This window comes from Paramisgurnus dabryanus, chromosome 1 (genome assembly GCF_030506205.2).
Source record: "Paramisgurnus dabryanus chromosome 1, PD_genome_1.1, whole genome shotgun sequence".
Taxonomy (NCBI): domain Eukaryota; kingdom Metazoa; phylum Chordata; class Actinopteri; order Cypriniformes; family Cobitidae; genus Paramisgurnus; species Paramisgurnus dabryanus.
In genome coordinates this window covers 29,674,600-29,691,930 of record NC_133337.1, presented here as the reverse complement: position 1 = coordinate 29,691,930, position 17,331 = coordinate 29,674,600, and the positions used below count along the sequence as shown (strand labels likewise).

The 17,331-nt window shown below is 39.6% G+C and overlaps 1 protein-coding gene across 10 annotated transcripts in view; it reads left to right on the top strand.

Moving 5' to 3' along the window:
• grip1 (glutamate receptor interacting protein 1) overlaps window positions 1-17,331 on the top strand; it is a 342,888-nt gene that overhangs the window by 252,109 nt on the left and 73,448 nt on the right. For 9 of the 10 annotated variants that reach the window (XM_065289844.2, XM_065289842.2, XM_065289839.2 and 6 more), the window contains exons 4-7: window positions 3,989-4,134; window positions 5,556-5,639; window positions 6,176-6,251; window positions 9,970-10,115. In XM_065289844.2, coding sequence (XP_065145916.1) covers window positions 3,989-4,134; window positions 5,556-5,639; window positions 6,176-6,251; window positions 9,970-10,115 — 452 coding nt within the window. Of the gene's footprint in view, window positions 1-3,988; window positions 4,135-5,555; window positions 5,640-5,740; window positions 6,044-6,175; window positions 6,252-9,969; window positions 10,116-17,331 lie in introns of those variants that run through there. The other variant, XM_065289847.2, reaches the window with a different exon arrangement.

The window sequence follows — 17,331 nt, the reverse complement described above, 5'->3', positions numbered from 1 at the left end:
TTTTGGGGACTATATAATTAAGAATTGCATACTAACGTTTAAATTTGGAAATGTTTATGCATTTGGCAGATGCTTTTATCTAAAGTCAAATGTATGTTTCATCAAATGTCTATTTGTGTTGCCTGGGATTCAAACCCATGACCTTTGCATTGCTAACACAGTGGTCTACCAATTGAGCCACAGGAACACCGTATTTATGTAAAGTCTATGCAAAGTTGCATCCAGTACTCATGTCATGAATATGTAAACCAGTAACCATGGCAACTATGCATGTTGTATATGGTATGCAAGCACACCGGAAACTGATGTATGATGATCGTTTTTGCACAAAACGCCACCCACAACTGTGATGTCAGTACTGCATAACTAAAAAGTTTACAATATTGATTTATGGGCCATTAAAGGATAATTTATATAACTTCACAGGTTGATATCATCATCATTTGTATTAAAAAAATTAGATGTGTATTAGATGGTTCACATTTATGCTTTTAAGTCTTCTGGAATGTCTCGCCTCTAGACTTGCGTTTATTAATCCATTAATGTAAATGCAGTTTTTGTTTGTGTTTGCAGATGCAAAGATGAAATTAAATCTTGCGGTAATCAGCAGTATTCCAAAGGAACATTACTTAAAAATAGCTTCTGTCTTAATGTAATACTTGAAGATAAATATTAGCTATGTAGTTTCTGCCAGCACTCTTGCTTAATATTCTGTGCTTGTTTAAGTAGTCTGACATTGAACTTCTTGCTTAAACAATAGTGTAAGATTGGGACGGGACTTTCTATTGATTCAACAATAGAAGACAAAGGAAACATGTTTGGTTTTGCACTTCAGTTTTTTGTAAAATCACAGCACGATTTAAAAGAATACATTTTAAATGCACAGTTATGCACATCAGGCGGCAAGCCGTTGTCTTTACGATCTAATTTTCAAAATATTTGTTAAAATGTATAATCAATTCCAGTATGCAGCGTCATTGTCATTCAGGCAGCTTTTTTGTAATATTTCAAAGCAGTGTTGAACAAGACGGGATTGTATGACACCGCTACTATTAATAATACCTGGTTTTGTCTAGATGGGATACAGCTAGCACCTAAATCTTGCAAGATGTTGGGTTTAGGGTTAGGTTTAGCGGTAAGATTAGGAAGAAATTAGCGGTTTTGGCTAGATGGGATACAGCTATTATCTAAATCCTGTGAAATGTTGGGTTTAGGGTTAGGTTTGGGGTTAGGATAAGATGGAATCTAAAGTTTTGGCTAGATGGGATACAGCTATGGCCTAAATCCTGTGAAATGTTGGGTTTAGGGTTAGGTTTGGGGTTAGGATAAGATGAAATCTAAAGTTTTGGCTAGATGGGATACAGCTATGGCCTAAATCCTGTGAAATGTTGGGTTTAGGGTGGGATTAGGAAGAAAACTGTGGTTTTGACTAGATGGATAAAGCTATGGCTTATATCTTGTGAAATGTTGGGTTTAGGGTTAGGTTTGGGGGTAGGATTAGGATGCAAATAGCGGGTTAGGCGAGATTGGATACAGCTATGGCCTAAATCCTGTGAAATTTTTGGTTTGAGGTTAGGATGTGGATGAAAACTGCGGTTTTGGCTAGATGGGATACAGCTATGTCTTAAATCCTGTGAAATGTTGGCTTTGGGGTGGGATTAGGATGAAAACTGCGGTTTTGGCTAGATGGGATAAAGCTTTGGTTTAATGTTGAAATGTTGGGTTTGGGGTTAGGTTTGGAGGTAGGATTAGGATGAAAACAGTTCTTCTGGCTACATGGGATACAGCTATGGCCTAAATCCTGTGAAATGTTGCTTTTAGGGTAGGATTAGAATGAAAACTGCGGTTTTGGCTAGATGGGATACAGCTATGTCTTAAATCCTGTGAAATGTTGGCTTTGGGGTGGGATTAGGATGAAAACTGCGGTTTTGGCTAGATGGGATAAAGCTTTGGTTTAATGTTGAAATGTTGGGTTTAGGGTTAGGTTTGGAGGTAGGATTAGGATGAAAACAGTTCTTCTGGCTACATGGGATACAGCTATGGCCTAAATCCTGGGAAATGTTTGGTTTGGGTGTAGGATTAGGATGAAAACGGCGATTTTTGCTAGATGTGAGAAAGCTATGGCTTATATTTTGTGAAATTATGTGTTTAGGGTTAGGTTTAAGGGTAGGATTAGGATGAAAATGGCAGTTTTGGCTAGATGGGATACAGTTATGGCCTAAATCCTGTGAAATGTTGCTTTTAGGGTAGGATTAGAATGAAAACTGGGGTTTTGGCTAGATGGGATACAGCTATGGCTTAAATCCAGTGAAATGTTGGCTTTGGGGTGGGATTAGGATGAGAACAGTTGTTCTGGCTAGATGGGATATAGCTATGGCCTAAATCCTGTGAAATGTTGGTTTTAGGGTAGGATTTGGATGAAACCAGCGGTTTTGGCTAGAGGGGATAAAGCTTGGTCTTAAATCCTGTGAAATGTTGGGTTTGGGGTTAGGTTTGGAGGTAGGATTAGGATGGAAACAGTTGTTCTGGGTAAATGTGACAGCTATGGCCTTAATCTTGTGAAATGTTGTGTTTAGGGTTCGGTTTGGGTGTAGAATTGAAATAAAAAAAGTGCTCATCCGGCGAGATTTCACAAGATTTTGTCCATTGCTGTATCTCCTCTAGCCACAACCATAATTTCTTCATCTCGGATTTCACGAAAAGGTCACATATGCGACATGCCGATCTCATACTGGTCACATACCTTCACGTGATGCAAATTCGCAGGTCAGAGTTTACAGAATTTGAACTTTGGTTTTCAGACTGCCGCATTCGCATAAGTATGAAATTAAAGTCCAAACGAAAAGTCTAGTGTGACCCCGGCATTGAGGCTTGGTTATGAATGTTGTAATTGCAAATTACATTTATATTAAAGCAGTAGAAGTTTATTGTATGTATTGAATGTGTAGACACAAAGTGTCTCTGCATGTCATATGTGCATTAAAAACCATTTAATGAATACTGCTTTCAGCCAGAACCTTTCTTTTGTTTGCTCATTTTTAACCCATGTCACCGCGAAACACGCATACCCACAATCCTCAGAGTACACATCCTGATCCATTTCACAGAACAAAGGCTGCATATGCCTGTCATTCATATTTATATAGTAAACCACACACCTTAACATCAGCACACATTCACATCATTCACATTTTCATTCTGTTGTTTTGTAAATCAATTTTTAAAATAGAAATTTTTCACTCTAAGTACTTTATTGACACAAAGACACTTAATCATTTTTCACAAGCTGAAACGAATGCCTGACATCACAGTCGTTCCTCTAGAAACTGTTGACAATTACTCCGCCTTGTAAAGCGTAAGAGCTTTCAGCTGCGAGTTTGTGCGTGTCAAAGCGAGAGACAGAGACCGGAGCTGCCTGTCTTCTTCTCTGAAGATGTTTCCTAAGAACAAAGTCTTTTCTTTATCTGCTCAGATCAGCTATCAAAGCACACAACCTGCCTCCACCTCTGGCTTCGTGTCTCTCTACTTTCCTTGCCCATTTTTTCCATTTCTTTTTCTCTCCATTTTTGTCATTCATTCTTTTCCCTTTTTTCATTCTTTAGTTTCCATTCAGTGGAATACACAAGCAACGTCCACTTTTGTCATCGTTTGTTATTTCGTTTCACTCATAAATAAGTCAATACTTCAAGTCTAACTTGAAATGACTTGTTAATCTAAATTGATTATACTTAAAAATGTAAGTGCAAAAAAATGTTTAAAGTGTTGAAATCCCATAACCTTGCACTGATGGTAATCACTTTCATTTCGTATTCTTATCTAAGGACTGTAATATGAGAGGCGATGGTATATTGTGAATATAGGAACATAATGCTATCGACAACCCTAAATGCAATGAACTTTAAGCAGCAACCACTGACAACCGTTCTACAGTATATGTATCACATTTTCTTCATCGATTGCAGTAACTGATTTCATTGTTTCTTTACAGGAGCGACCAGCTGAACGTGGGCGACTACATTAAATCTGTGAACGGGATCAACCTGACAAAATTTCGTCATGATGAGATCATCAGTCTATTGAAGAATGTTGGGGAGAGGGTCGTGCTGGAGGTGGAGTACGAGCTACCGCCTGTCTGTGAGTGAAATTCGATCTATAATTTTACTAAATATCACATTGCCAGAGATACTTATATCACAGTCAAGGATTTTTGTAAAACTGTAATAATATATAGTTCAGTGGTTCCCAAACCCGGGGGCAAGAGGGCTGAGATGATACCAAGGGGCCCAAGTTTTATGATATTTTTAGGTAATACATTACTTTATCATAAATTCTGAATCTGTACCAACCGACAACACTATATTGTATCATTTAAAATTCAAGTTTTATGTCATAAATAGTTTTTGGGGGGTGCATCCTACACAAAGGGGAGAACCACTGATAAAGTTGATCATTGTCTTAGGCCAGGTTTCTACATATGTCACATCTTATAATAATCATCTTAACTCAAATTAATATTTCAATTTATATACAGGTTTTGTTGGAAAATAAAGCTGTGTTATTGTATTTATAAAACTTATGAGATTAACTCTTTTGCCGCCAGCATTTAAAAAAAAAGTTGCCAGCCAGCGACAGCGTTTTTCATGATTTTCACAAAAGTTAAATGCCTTCCAGAAAAAGTTCTTCTTTAAATATATAAACATACAATATAGAGCAGACCCTCTGCTTAAAAAAAAAAAAAAAAAACGTTTCATCCTACCTTCAGTGGTTCTTTTGTAATCAGCTTTTGAATATGGGTAGGTTTCTGCAAAAACACCACATTTTGAGCAAAAAGCTGAGATAATTAAATTTTTGTGACGGACTCTTCACCGAGATCCCATTCAGAGCGATCTTTAAAACAGATACGGACATGCAGCCGCTTGCCATAGGGCAATACTTCCGGGTTTAAAAAGTTGCTGAAGGGCCACCTGGTGGATAATAGCGGTATTGTGGAAAGCCGGAAATACTCGTCATTGGCAGGGAAGCGTTTTCTCTTGATTGACGAGATATCTCGTTAATGGCGGCGAAAGAGTTAATGACATTAATGACTCATAAAAAAGTGATCACTTACTTTAGTCTGTGTTTTGATCATTGATATTATTATAATGATGGATGTTGATAAGGAAGAAGATGGCTTATGGTTGATAAATAATTCTTACAGTACTGTACGTCACTTTGAATGTAAGTTACTTTGGATAAAGGCATCTCCTCAATCCCTAGATGTAAATGTGTAAATGTTAACTCTGCATAATTCGAACTGCAAATAAGGCTAGTGCATACAAATATATTTAGAAACAGAAAATATAATAAGCAGGCATGGAGGTGGGAAATATTGCCAGGTTTATATATATAGAGAGAGATTTCCAAGCTGATGTGTTTTTGCTATAAAATAAAAGATGAGAGTTTCCTCATACTCTCTGTGAGAGCTGAACTGTATTTTAATTGACGCTTGGTTAGATGTTCTGGTCATCCATTGAAATGTTGGCAGAACTTTGATCTTTATTTCCTTCCTCCTTTAGCTGTTCAGGGCTCAGGGGTCATGTTCAAAAACGTGGAGGTGACGCTACATAAAGAAGGCAATACATTCGGTTTCGTCATCAGAGGTAGGTGTCTCTCCAGACTTCAGATGTCTCAAAGTCCACGGCAAGACAAAGCAGACAGGAACCCATTGAGCTCTTATTCACGCGACTAACGCTCAATTTCCAGATATTTACCAAACTGCATTTTTGGACTTCATTAAAATGAAAGAGGCCATTTTCCAGATCCATCACGGTAGGAAGTCTTTTGAAGAGAGAAAATGTTCCCTGTCAAGGTCTTGGTTAGCGTGGCCATTTTTCTCATATTTTCTCGAAATGAATCAAAGAGGCGTTTTAAGGACTTTCTTTTCATCTTTGAGATGAAACATTCTACCGTTTGTGAATGCGACTATAAGCAATTTTACAGCAAAGCGTGGCTTTTAAAATGCATGATCTTGCATTCGTGTATGGAAATACATCTGTGAGCCACAGTAAGTATTTGGAGCTACAGTACAGTGTGTGATTTACCTGTTACACTAAACGTATGTTTGAATAAAAATTTTAATATAAATGTGCAAATGTATGAATTGTAATGTATCAGAATGATTGTTTTTATGTAATAGGAGGTGCCCATGAAGACAGGAACAAATCTCGACCAGTTACCATAACAACCATCAGACCCGGCGGTCCAGCTGACAGGTGAGATTGTCCTGAAGTAAGCAGGATTCAATAACACTGACATTACGCCTCTTTTCCAAAACCTTATGAGCTGCCTTGTTGTGATAAAATAACCCAATTATTTTTCCCTCAATATTTTTCAGTCCTGAATATAATGTAATTACAATTTCTCTCTACGCATCCACCATCTTGGATTTATTTATTTTTTCCACTTGGTTCAGTCTCTTTTTTTCCAATAATCTTCTCCACAAAAGATCCATGCACTGCTAGACCAAAAATGATCTTAGTTGGAAGTATGGCTACGCAATATCAAATAATGATCAAAATGCAATAAACGTGCATACGGCGAACTAGTTTGCATTAACTGAATAAATGTAATTGTTATGTATAATCTTATGAAAGATGATCAGTGATCAGAACGAATGTGAAACATGTATGTTTGTTATTGTATGTATTTAACCATATTTTAATAGGTTTAAATTGATTTCATGAATCATTTTCGTAATGCATATTGTTTTTTCGCATCATTCAGCAAGTTATCACATCAGCCCTAAGTATAGTCAAACTTAAATAATCACAAGTAAACTAATAGGGGGAACACCAAACATGAATTTAACAATTTGCTCGAGTAAAATACATAAAAAGTCAATGCAGAGACGCGAATAGAGACAAACCTGCGGGGGCAATGCGTCATTTGAAGTACGAGCGAAACAGGTACTGCGCAAACGCGCCATTCGCCTCAACCGCGCCATTCGCCTCAACCGCGCCATTCGCCTCAACCGCGCCATTCGCCTCAACCGCGCCATTCGCCTCAACCGCGCCATTCGCCTCAACCGCACAATTCGCCTCAAACGCGTCTTCGTGCAAGTTGAAAATATTCACCTCAAGCGAAAAATGTGCATAACACAAAGTTAAATCCTGCGAGTTTTCTAGGCCGAGGACGGGATGTTTACATTTGTTGTGTATGCAGCATAAGTAAAACAGTTTCTCGCATCATTTTGTAAGTTAATCGCATAATGCATTTTTCTTCTGTATTGTACAGCCCTAGATGGCAGTATAGTCAAACTTAAATAATCACAAGGATACATTTGTAAAGCTGTTTATTACAAAAACTAATAGGGGGGAACACCAAAAAACGTGAATTTAACAATCGTACAAGTAGAATACATACAAAGACAATGCAGAGATGCGAATAGACGTACAGCAGCGGGGGCAATGCAAATAACACGAAACAGGCAAAAATGGCTAATTGCCTCAAACACGTAAACAATCAGATGTATACGTTTGCAAAGCTGTTTATTACAAAAACGAATGGGATATACACACCAAACGTTAATACAGCGATTAGGCGTGAACCCGCGGGGGCAATGCAAATGGTGTGAAACGGGTGGCGCGATTGATGCGAAAACGCGCTATTTACCCCAAACGCGTACCTGTATTCACGCAAGTTGTAAATATTCAACTCAAGCAAACAATGTGCATAACACATAGTTAAATCCCGCAAGTTTTCTCGAGCGAGGAACACAATGCATTGCATTTGTTGTGTACGCAGCATAAGTAATATAGTTTTTCGCATCATTTAGCAAGTTATCGCATAATGCATTTTTCTTCTGTATCGTACAGCCATATATGGTAGTGTAGTCAAACTTAAATAATCATAAGTATACGTTTGCAAAGTTGTTTATTATAAAAACTAATGGGACATAAACACCAAACGTGAATTAAACGATTTGCGTGAGTAGAATGCATACAAAGTCAATGCAGAGTTGCAAATAGACGTAAAGCAGCGAGGGCGATGCAAACGAGTGGCGTATTCGCCACGAAAATGTGCTACTCGCCTCAAACGCGTATATGCGCAAGTTGAAAATATTCAATTTAAGCGAATAATTTGCATACTACAAAGTTAAATCCTGCAAGTTTTCTAGAGCAAGGAACGCGATGCTTTACATATGTTGTGTATGCAGCATAAGTAATATAGTTTCTCGCATTCTTTAGCGAGTTATCGCATAATAATTTTTTTAATATATTGTACAGCCCTAGATGGCAGTATAGTCAAACTTAAATAATCACAAGTATACGTTTGTAAGGCTGTTTATTACAAAAACTAATGGGACATACACAGCAAACGTGAATTCAGCGATTTGCGCTAGTAGAATACATACAAAGTCAATGCAGAGATGCGAATAGATGTAAAGCAGCGTGGGCGATGCAAATGACGCGAAACGGGCGGAGAAAATATTCAACTTAAGCGAAAAATTTGCATAACACAAAGTTCAATCCTGCGAGTTTTCTAGAGCAAGGAAAGCGATGCTTTACATTTGTTGTGTATGCATCATAAGTAATATAGTTTCTCGCATGCTTTAGCGAGTTATCGCATAATACTTTTTTTATATTGTACAGCCCTAGATGGCAGTATAGTCAAACTTAAATAATCACAAGTATACGTTTGTAAGGCTGTTTATTACAAAACTAATGGGACATACACACCAAAGTGAATTAAGCGATTTGCGCGAGTAGAATACATACAAAGTCAATGCAGAGATGCGAATAGACGTAAAGCAGCGGGGGCGATGCAAATGACGCGAAACGGGCGGAGAAAATATTCAACTTAAGCGAAAAATTCGCATAATGCAAAGTTAAATCCTGCGAGTTTTCTAGAGCAAGGAACGCGATGCATTACATTTGTTGTGTATGCAGCATAAGTAATATCATTTAGCAAGTTATCGCATAATACAATTTTCTTCTATATTCTACAGCCCTATATGGGAGTATAGTCTATAACTATATATTAGCTTTTAAAATTGTTTATTACAAAGAACAAGTGTTTTTGTTTACTGTATATGAAACATTTTACATTAGAGTAGTTTATTGAACTCATGTACATGTGTGTACTATGTTTTGTCTCATGCATTACACTTTTATGGTGTCAAGTTCGGCATTGATCGAGCGATCCCATTGCTGTGTTTTCGAATGTGAATTTTCAATTGCTTAATGAAAATAGTGTTGACCAGTCAGACCTCATATTCAGACTTGGAATACATCAGAATACTTTACTCTCATCAATGTTTGCTCGGGAATTGCAAATGGATGGACGTGATATTTTACTCACTTTCAGGTCTGAACCAAACCGCTGTTACCCTAGTTACGCTCCGGGCCTTTCTCTATCACCTATCTCTCGACCCTTATCAATATTCATTTGGCACATTTGGTCATTCTATTTCTTACCGAAACCGCATTCTCATTTATTTTGTTCGATGGCATGGCTCCCACTTTCGAGTAAATATCATGTTGTGTTTCCACCGCTGCAATTTGGTGTTGACTGAACCCCTCATATTCTGCAATCTCAGACTGGAACGGGTGATTTCATTCAGTATGTGGCTGTTTGTATCTGAATAAGCTTAAGTTCCAGACACCCTGAGATTCAAACATTCTTAAAATGCCTGAAATGGTGTCTGATTGTATTTTTATGCTTTGAGCTTCAGGAATGTGCCTGGTCTTAATTGTTCAGGAATTACTGTGGTTGTTTAATGTCTCTTATGTGCTAAAATGCAGACATTACTCAGTCAGAGATGAGAGATGAGGGAATGATCAGAGTTTTTCTGTGTACGCGTTGTAAAGCCATTGTTGGCATTTCAAACGATTATTGTTACAAACAAACAAAAGGAAAACGCACAATCATCTCGTAAACTGCACAAGTCTTCTGTGCTGTTGAGTCTTATTGTTTTGTTTTCTTTTGCAGGGAAGGTACCATTAAACCCGGCGACAGGCTGCTCAGCATCGATGGGATTCGCTTGCATGGAGCACCTCACGCCGAGGCCATGAGCATTCTCAAACAGTGCGGTCAGGAAGCCACTCTCCTTATCGAGTATGACGTGTCAGTTATGGGTAAGGACACGCCCCTTTTTCAACTAATCACACCCCCAGATACTTGCAGTCATTTTGATACTTGTATTCGTTTTGTTTGAGATGCAACACAAGAGTAGAAAAATATAATACACAAATATTGCGTGAAATAAATGTGAATTATTTTAACACATTTTTTAATTGTCAATATTTGTAGCTATCAATGCTCTTTTGAAGCAATGCTTTTACTTTTCCATTTTATAAACAGGTGGATAGACAGGCAAACAGACAGACTGATAGAAAGACAGACAAACAGATAGATAGACAAAGGGAAGGACGGACAGACAGATAGAAGGACAAATGGACGGATGTACAGACAGATAAAAAGACAAAAATGGACATACAGATTGACAAAAAGACGAACAGACAGATAGACAAACGGACGGACGGACAGACATGTAGACAGACGGATGGATGGATGGATGGATGGGCGGGCGACAGACAGACAGACAGATAGATAGATAGACTGATGGATGGACAGACGCACAGATAGAGATAGATGGCTGGATTGGCGGATAGATGGACAGATAGAAAGATGGATGGATGGAGGGACGGATGGACAGATAGAGATAGATGGATGGATGAATTGGTGGATAGATGGACAGATAGAAAGACAGACGGATTGAGGACTGACAGACCGACAGATAGAGATAGAAGGATGGATGAATAAACGGATGGACGGACGGACGGACAGACAGACAAATAGATGGATGGATGGACAGACATTTAGACAGACAGGTAGACAGACGGATGGATGGATGGATGAGCGACAGATAGACAGATAGATACATGGATGGATGAGCGACAGATAGACAGATAGATACATGGATGGATGGATGGAGGGACGGATGGATGGACAGATAGAGATAGATGGATTGGATGGATGAATTGGCGGATAGATGGACAGATAGAAAGATAGATAAAAGGAGGACTGACAGACAGATAGATAGACATAGAAGGATGGATGAATATATGGATGGGCGGACAGACAGACAAATAGATGGATGGACAGACAGACATGTAGACAGACAGACAGACAGACAGATAGATCAATTGATAGATGGATGGATGGATGGATGGATGGATGGATGGATGGATGGACAGATAGAACGACAGACAGACGGAGGACTGACAGACAGACAGATAGAGATAGAAGGATGGATGATTAAACAGATGGATGGACGAACGAACGGACAGACATGTAGACAGACATACAGATGGATAGATGGATGGGTGACAGACAGACAGATAGATGGATGGATGGATGGAGGGACGGATGGATGGACAGATAGATGGATGAATTGGTGGAGAGATGGACAGATAGAAAGACAGACAGACGGAGGACTGACAGACAGACAGATAGAGATGGAAGGATGGATGAATAGACGGATGGACGGATAGACAGACAAATAGATGGATGGACAGACAGACATGTAGACAGACAGACAGACAGATAGATAGATCGATAGATAGATCAAAAGATAGATGGATGGATGGACAGATAGAACGACAGACAGACGGAGGACTGACAGACAGACAAATAGAGATAGAAGGATGCATAAATAGACGGATGGACGGACAGACAGACAAATAGATGGATGGAGGGACAGACATGTAGACAGACAGACAGACAGAAAGATAGATCGATAGATAGATCAAAAGATAGATGGATGGATGGATGGATGGATGGACAGATAGAAAGGCAGACAGACGGAGGACTGACAGACAGACAGATAAAGATAGAAGGATGGATGAATAGACGGATGGACGGACAGACATACAAATAGATGGATGGACAGACAGACATGTAGACAGACAGACAGATAGATAGATAGATCGATAGATAGATCAAAAGATAGATGGATGGATGGATGGATGGACAGATAGAACGACAGACAGACGGAGGACTGACAGACAGACAAATAGAGATAGAAGGATGGATAAATAGACGGATGGACGGACAGACAGACAAATATATGGATGGAGGGACAGACATGTAGACAGACAGAAAGATAGATCAATAGATAGATCAAAAGATAGATGGATGGATGGATGGATGCACAGATAGAACGACAGACAGAGGGAGGACTGATAGACAGACAGATAGAGATAGAAGGATGGATAAATAGACGGATGGACGGACAGACAGACAAATAGATGGATGGATGGACAGACATGTAGACAGACAGACAGAAAGATAGATAGATCAAAAGATAGATGGATGGATGGATGGATGGATGGATGGATTGATGGATGGATGGACAGATAGAAAGACAGACAGACGGAGGACTGATAGACAGACAGATAGAGATAGAAGGATGGATGGACGGACAGACATACAAATAGATGGATGGACGGACAGACATGTAGACAGACAGACAGACAGATAGATAGATAGATAGATCGATCGATAGATAGATCAAAAGATAGATGGATGGATGGATGGACAGATGGATGGACAGATAGAACGACAGACAGACGGAGGACTGACAGACAGACAAATGTGACCAGTCACGGAAAGTAGGGACACAAGTCGGATCTGGGCATTTTGAGTTATTCACAGATTCTGAAAGTGCAGTTTCTAAGCTTTCCAACGATGTGTAACACATGGAAATCTGATAAGATTTGGAGAAGTTGTGGCCATTTGAATATAGGAACTCAGAAATACTCAAACCGAGAAAATCGAGACGAAAGGGACTCTTCTTTTCAGCTGGGGGAGACAATAGGGCTCATTTACATCTCATTTAGCTAAGCCATGCCCCCTGTAAAACCCTTTTTGAGATGTTCTAGCATCATATGTAGTATTTTATGACCAAATGACAACCCGCAAAAATAAACATGACTCTTTTACCTTTGTGGGGATCACAAGTCGAATCCAGTCTGTTTCAGATTATCCAATGACCATATTTGTCCAAAAATGCGTATAATCCGTGAAATATAGATTGTTTACATCAGATTTCGCATGAATGTCTGGTAATACAATATAATATATAATCTGAAGACTATTTAAATCGTAACATGTAAGGGTATATGAGCTTACACTCCGTTAAACACATGAACCGGCCTTCAAAGTTTGTATTTAAAATAGGGAAGTAGTATAATAGATCATCCAAACAGCGCCGTCGAAAACGTGACATCCTTTAGAGAGGTTACCAATGGCTCGCTCGTTCCTCCATCAGCCAATGACTTCATGGAAAATATTGATAGACAAAACATGTAGCCAATTATATGAAGAATACAACGATATCTGTGTAACTTCTGTGTGTTTGGACTCATGCTGCGCTGCAAGAACTGACATACAGATGACGTCAAAGTACCGCGAGAGCGAGTCGAAATTAAACTACTCCGTAAGATTTCTTGAAGAGCTCTCGCGGTACTTTGACGTCATCCTACTGCGGCACCGCATAAAGTCAGTGACGCGGCTGACGTACGATGCGGCTGACTGTTATTTGTTCCGCCCCAGCTTCTTTTATTTTTCTTTTGTTTTGTGCGCCCGAGCTTTACAGTCTGGGGAGACGCAGGCTATAAGTTTGAAAAAAAAAAAAAAACTTGGCAAACATATCTGAGGAACAGGGCAGCGCGTCACTACAGTCACGTGACTTCACGCTCGAGCAGCCGGAAGAGAAGACAATGCTGAATAAAGTCGTAATTCTGCTATTTTTGGACCAAACTGTATTTTCGATGCATCAACACAATCTTACTGACCCACTGATGTCACATGGACTACTTTGATGATGTTTTTATTAACTTTCTGTACATGGAAACCATACATAGATTTTCAATGAAGGGGAAAGCTCTCGGACTAAATCTAACGATAAAACATCTTAAACTGTGTTCCGAAGATGAACGGAGGTCTTCCGAGTTTAGAACGACATAAGGGTGAGTCATTACTTACATTATTTTCATTTTTGGGCGAACTATCCTTATTTAGTAGTCACGCTGTTCCCTTTGGGGGCGGAGGCGAAAACACAAGCTTATACAGTATGTAAATATACACACAGACAATGACGCCCCCCGCTGCACGCTAGAATCTCCGGAAAAACAAGCCTATTTTAACCGCAAAATGTACGCTTTTAAATATACAAAAACTGCTATCTCAAACATGGAGAGGCTTCTTCGTGATCTCAACTAACAGATTCTGCAATAAAACGAAAATCACAAATTTCGAAAAAAAAACTTTGTTTCTCATTTTCTCGAAACTTGTGCTGCCGACTTGAGTCCCTGGTTTCCGTGACGGGTCACAAATAGAGATAGAAGGATGGATGAATGAATAGACGGATGGGGTGGACAGACATACAGACGGACAGACGGATGGATAGAACGACAGACAGCAGACTGTCAGACAGATAGACAGACAGATGCAGGGCTGACAGACAGACAGCTAGAGATGGGCGAAAAGATAGTTTTGAAAGAGTTGGAAACAATAAATGTGTTCTGGTATTGTTTTACCACAAACGCTACATGCAGTTCTGCCTTCTGAAAGAGGCTTTGCGTCTCAGTAGCACTAATGATCTCTTTAAATGCTCCCTCCATAGGCAGCCTACTTCTGCAGGTTCTGGAAAAGAGAAATTGCCTCAGCGAACATTTTAGCATTTAAAAAAGCATCAGGCAATCATATCATTTGCTCAAACTCAGAAATATTGTATTTCTTAATGTCAGGGTAAACATGCAGTGCATGAAATGAATGAAAAAGGAAATTCAGGGAGGATAAAGGTTTGTAGTGAAACTCATCTCTCCCTGATGTCTTTGTTAAGCTTTGACCCAGAAGTGATAGAGTTTTCTGCCGTGTTGCTCTGTGGAAATCTCAGGATAAGGCTGCTTCACTGCACTAACACACCCCTCAGCTGTGTAGTAGATGACGTTAAATGCTAACAATCCCCATCCAGCTGTGTTTTTGGACATTGATGTTATGCTGATATAGTTTCTTGTACCCCACATTATTATCCAAAAGTGTTTCTGTGCCTCTCCTTAGCATAAAGCATTGCATAACAATGAATAAACTGTGAGTCACTTTGCAAAAAAGCATCTGTATAATGCATAAATGTAAACTTAATACTGTGTGCAAAGACGACTAAAATTTATTTCAAATGTATTTCTATATTGCGCTTTTCACAATTTTGCATTGTCGCAAAGCAGGTTTACAGTAATGACATATTAGTGCAGATAGAAGAGACATTTATATGCATAGACCACAAGGTATTATTGCAGACTTTCATAAGGTGTACATTAGAGGTCTTCACAGGTCCACTTAGATCCAAAAACCAGAGATCCGAGCGGGTTTACTAGGGGTGCACCGATATATCAGCCGTTGAAGCTCTGCTTCTCAATAAATTACGGTGAAATGCCGTTACATCCAAAAGCCAGGGGGCACTCTCGTGCAGAAAATCAATATGCGCTGTATACGAAGAACCATACACACGGAGCTCCAGTAAATGGCTTAAGGATATATTTATATTGCTGTTCTTCAAGCCTTTTCAGGTTTTTTTATGATAATAAAGAATATGTATAAAGATTATGTTTGAAGTGTGTCGCTTTTTCAAATGCATGTTATAAACAACTCAAACTAACAATGATTTAGTGATTTGATCGATAAGGACTTACTGATAAAAAGCCGTAGTACATGAAATAGCTGTGAATATTATCGTCTGTGCGATTCAGAATAGTTATCGGCCACGTATTATAAGTCTATTTCGGCTTTTATCTGTGCACCACTAGTTTTTATCGAAACGGACCCGAGAAAACTGAACTGTGTGTGCATCGAGTCCTTTTCCAACCCCTCAAGAGTGTTTGCAACATCGTGTGGCTGGCGGTAGGTTAATTTTTTATCGAGCCAGACCTGTCAATCAATTTTGAATGCACATTTTAGCGGTTACCTTACGATACATTCACATGGGATGGGTCTGAAGCGTGGCTAGCAGCCAATCACAGTGGCCGCAACACATGCTCCAGTCTTTTATAAACGTAATTGGCTGACTCTGTCTAGGTTATTTAGATTGGCTATCTAGGTTATTCAGATTGGCTGACGCACGCGCTGCCACTGGAAAAGTTGAGAAATGTTCAGCTTCTGCCATGGTGATGCGGCACCGACGGATCCACAATTCAGTTCAGCAACGAATAACGTACCGTTAGTGTCATTGTCAGTTTACAAATAAAAACAAATGGAGCAGTGGGCCAAATTGGTTGCAAGGCCACCAGGGTTTATTTCTGTCTGACTCGTGGGTTCGTGCCTGCAGACTACACATACCTCGTTGCTATTTACATTCGGGTATCGGGTAAAAAAATTGCCACTGGGTCAGACCAAATTTTCTTGGGTTTGCCTCAGGTTGGGTCTTTCTTTTAAAAAAATCTGAATTGGAACCGGGTTAAAAGTGATTTGGGTCGTTTTGGGTCAGGTACATTTAAGAAGACCTCTACAGTAGGTCTTACCGATACTAACCGTGAATAAACAAAAATGTATTTTGTATTCCCACTGTGATATTCGTAGTGCTATTTAAGCAAGTGTATGTCAAATTCTTCATAAGATGTATATGCTGTAACTGTAAACACTGTGCCTCAAGACATTGCTCTGTCACAATTTCCGACACGTCGAACATTACAAGTTTGGGAGCGGGACCCTCGTTGGTAGCTGCCCGCCGTCCGGGAAACCAATTTCAACGATCATTATTTTGAAATTTCATTTGGTTACACTAGTGGCACAGAAAGCACACCTGACAGCTTTAAGGCCTGCCGTGTAGTCGATAAATCATTCTGCCCTGACTTCTGTCAGAAATAGGCTACTGTGCTTTCTCCAAATCTCAAGCAATTTAAAAAGTCTTTCTCCCGTCTCTGCCTTCCGCTTTCCTTTTCTTCCCATAAACTCTCCCGCACTAACAAGGCTATGATTAAAAAGACCCACCAGAGACCAAACATGCATTCGGTGTGCGTCACAATTTACAACTGTTGTCCAGGCCCCCTCTTTCCCATCGATGCTATACAGTACGTGCTCCTCCGAATCACAGCCGCATTACTGTTCGGCAAAGCTCCTCGCTCGAGCACTCGGCATGAAGTGCTTAACAGCGCCACGTTAATCACAGAGCCACTGTCACCCGGATGGCTTGTTCGTGATTAAACAATTTCCCCACCCCTAGCTTTATTAATAGACACCCCGTCCCTCCCTTTGTAGCTTGTGTCAGGTGGGTTTATCAGGAAGGTTAAAATC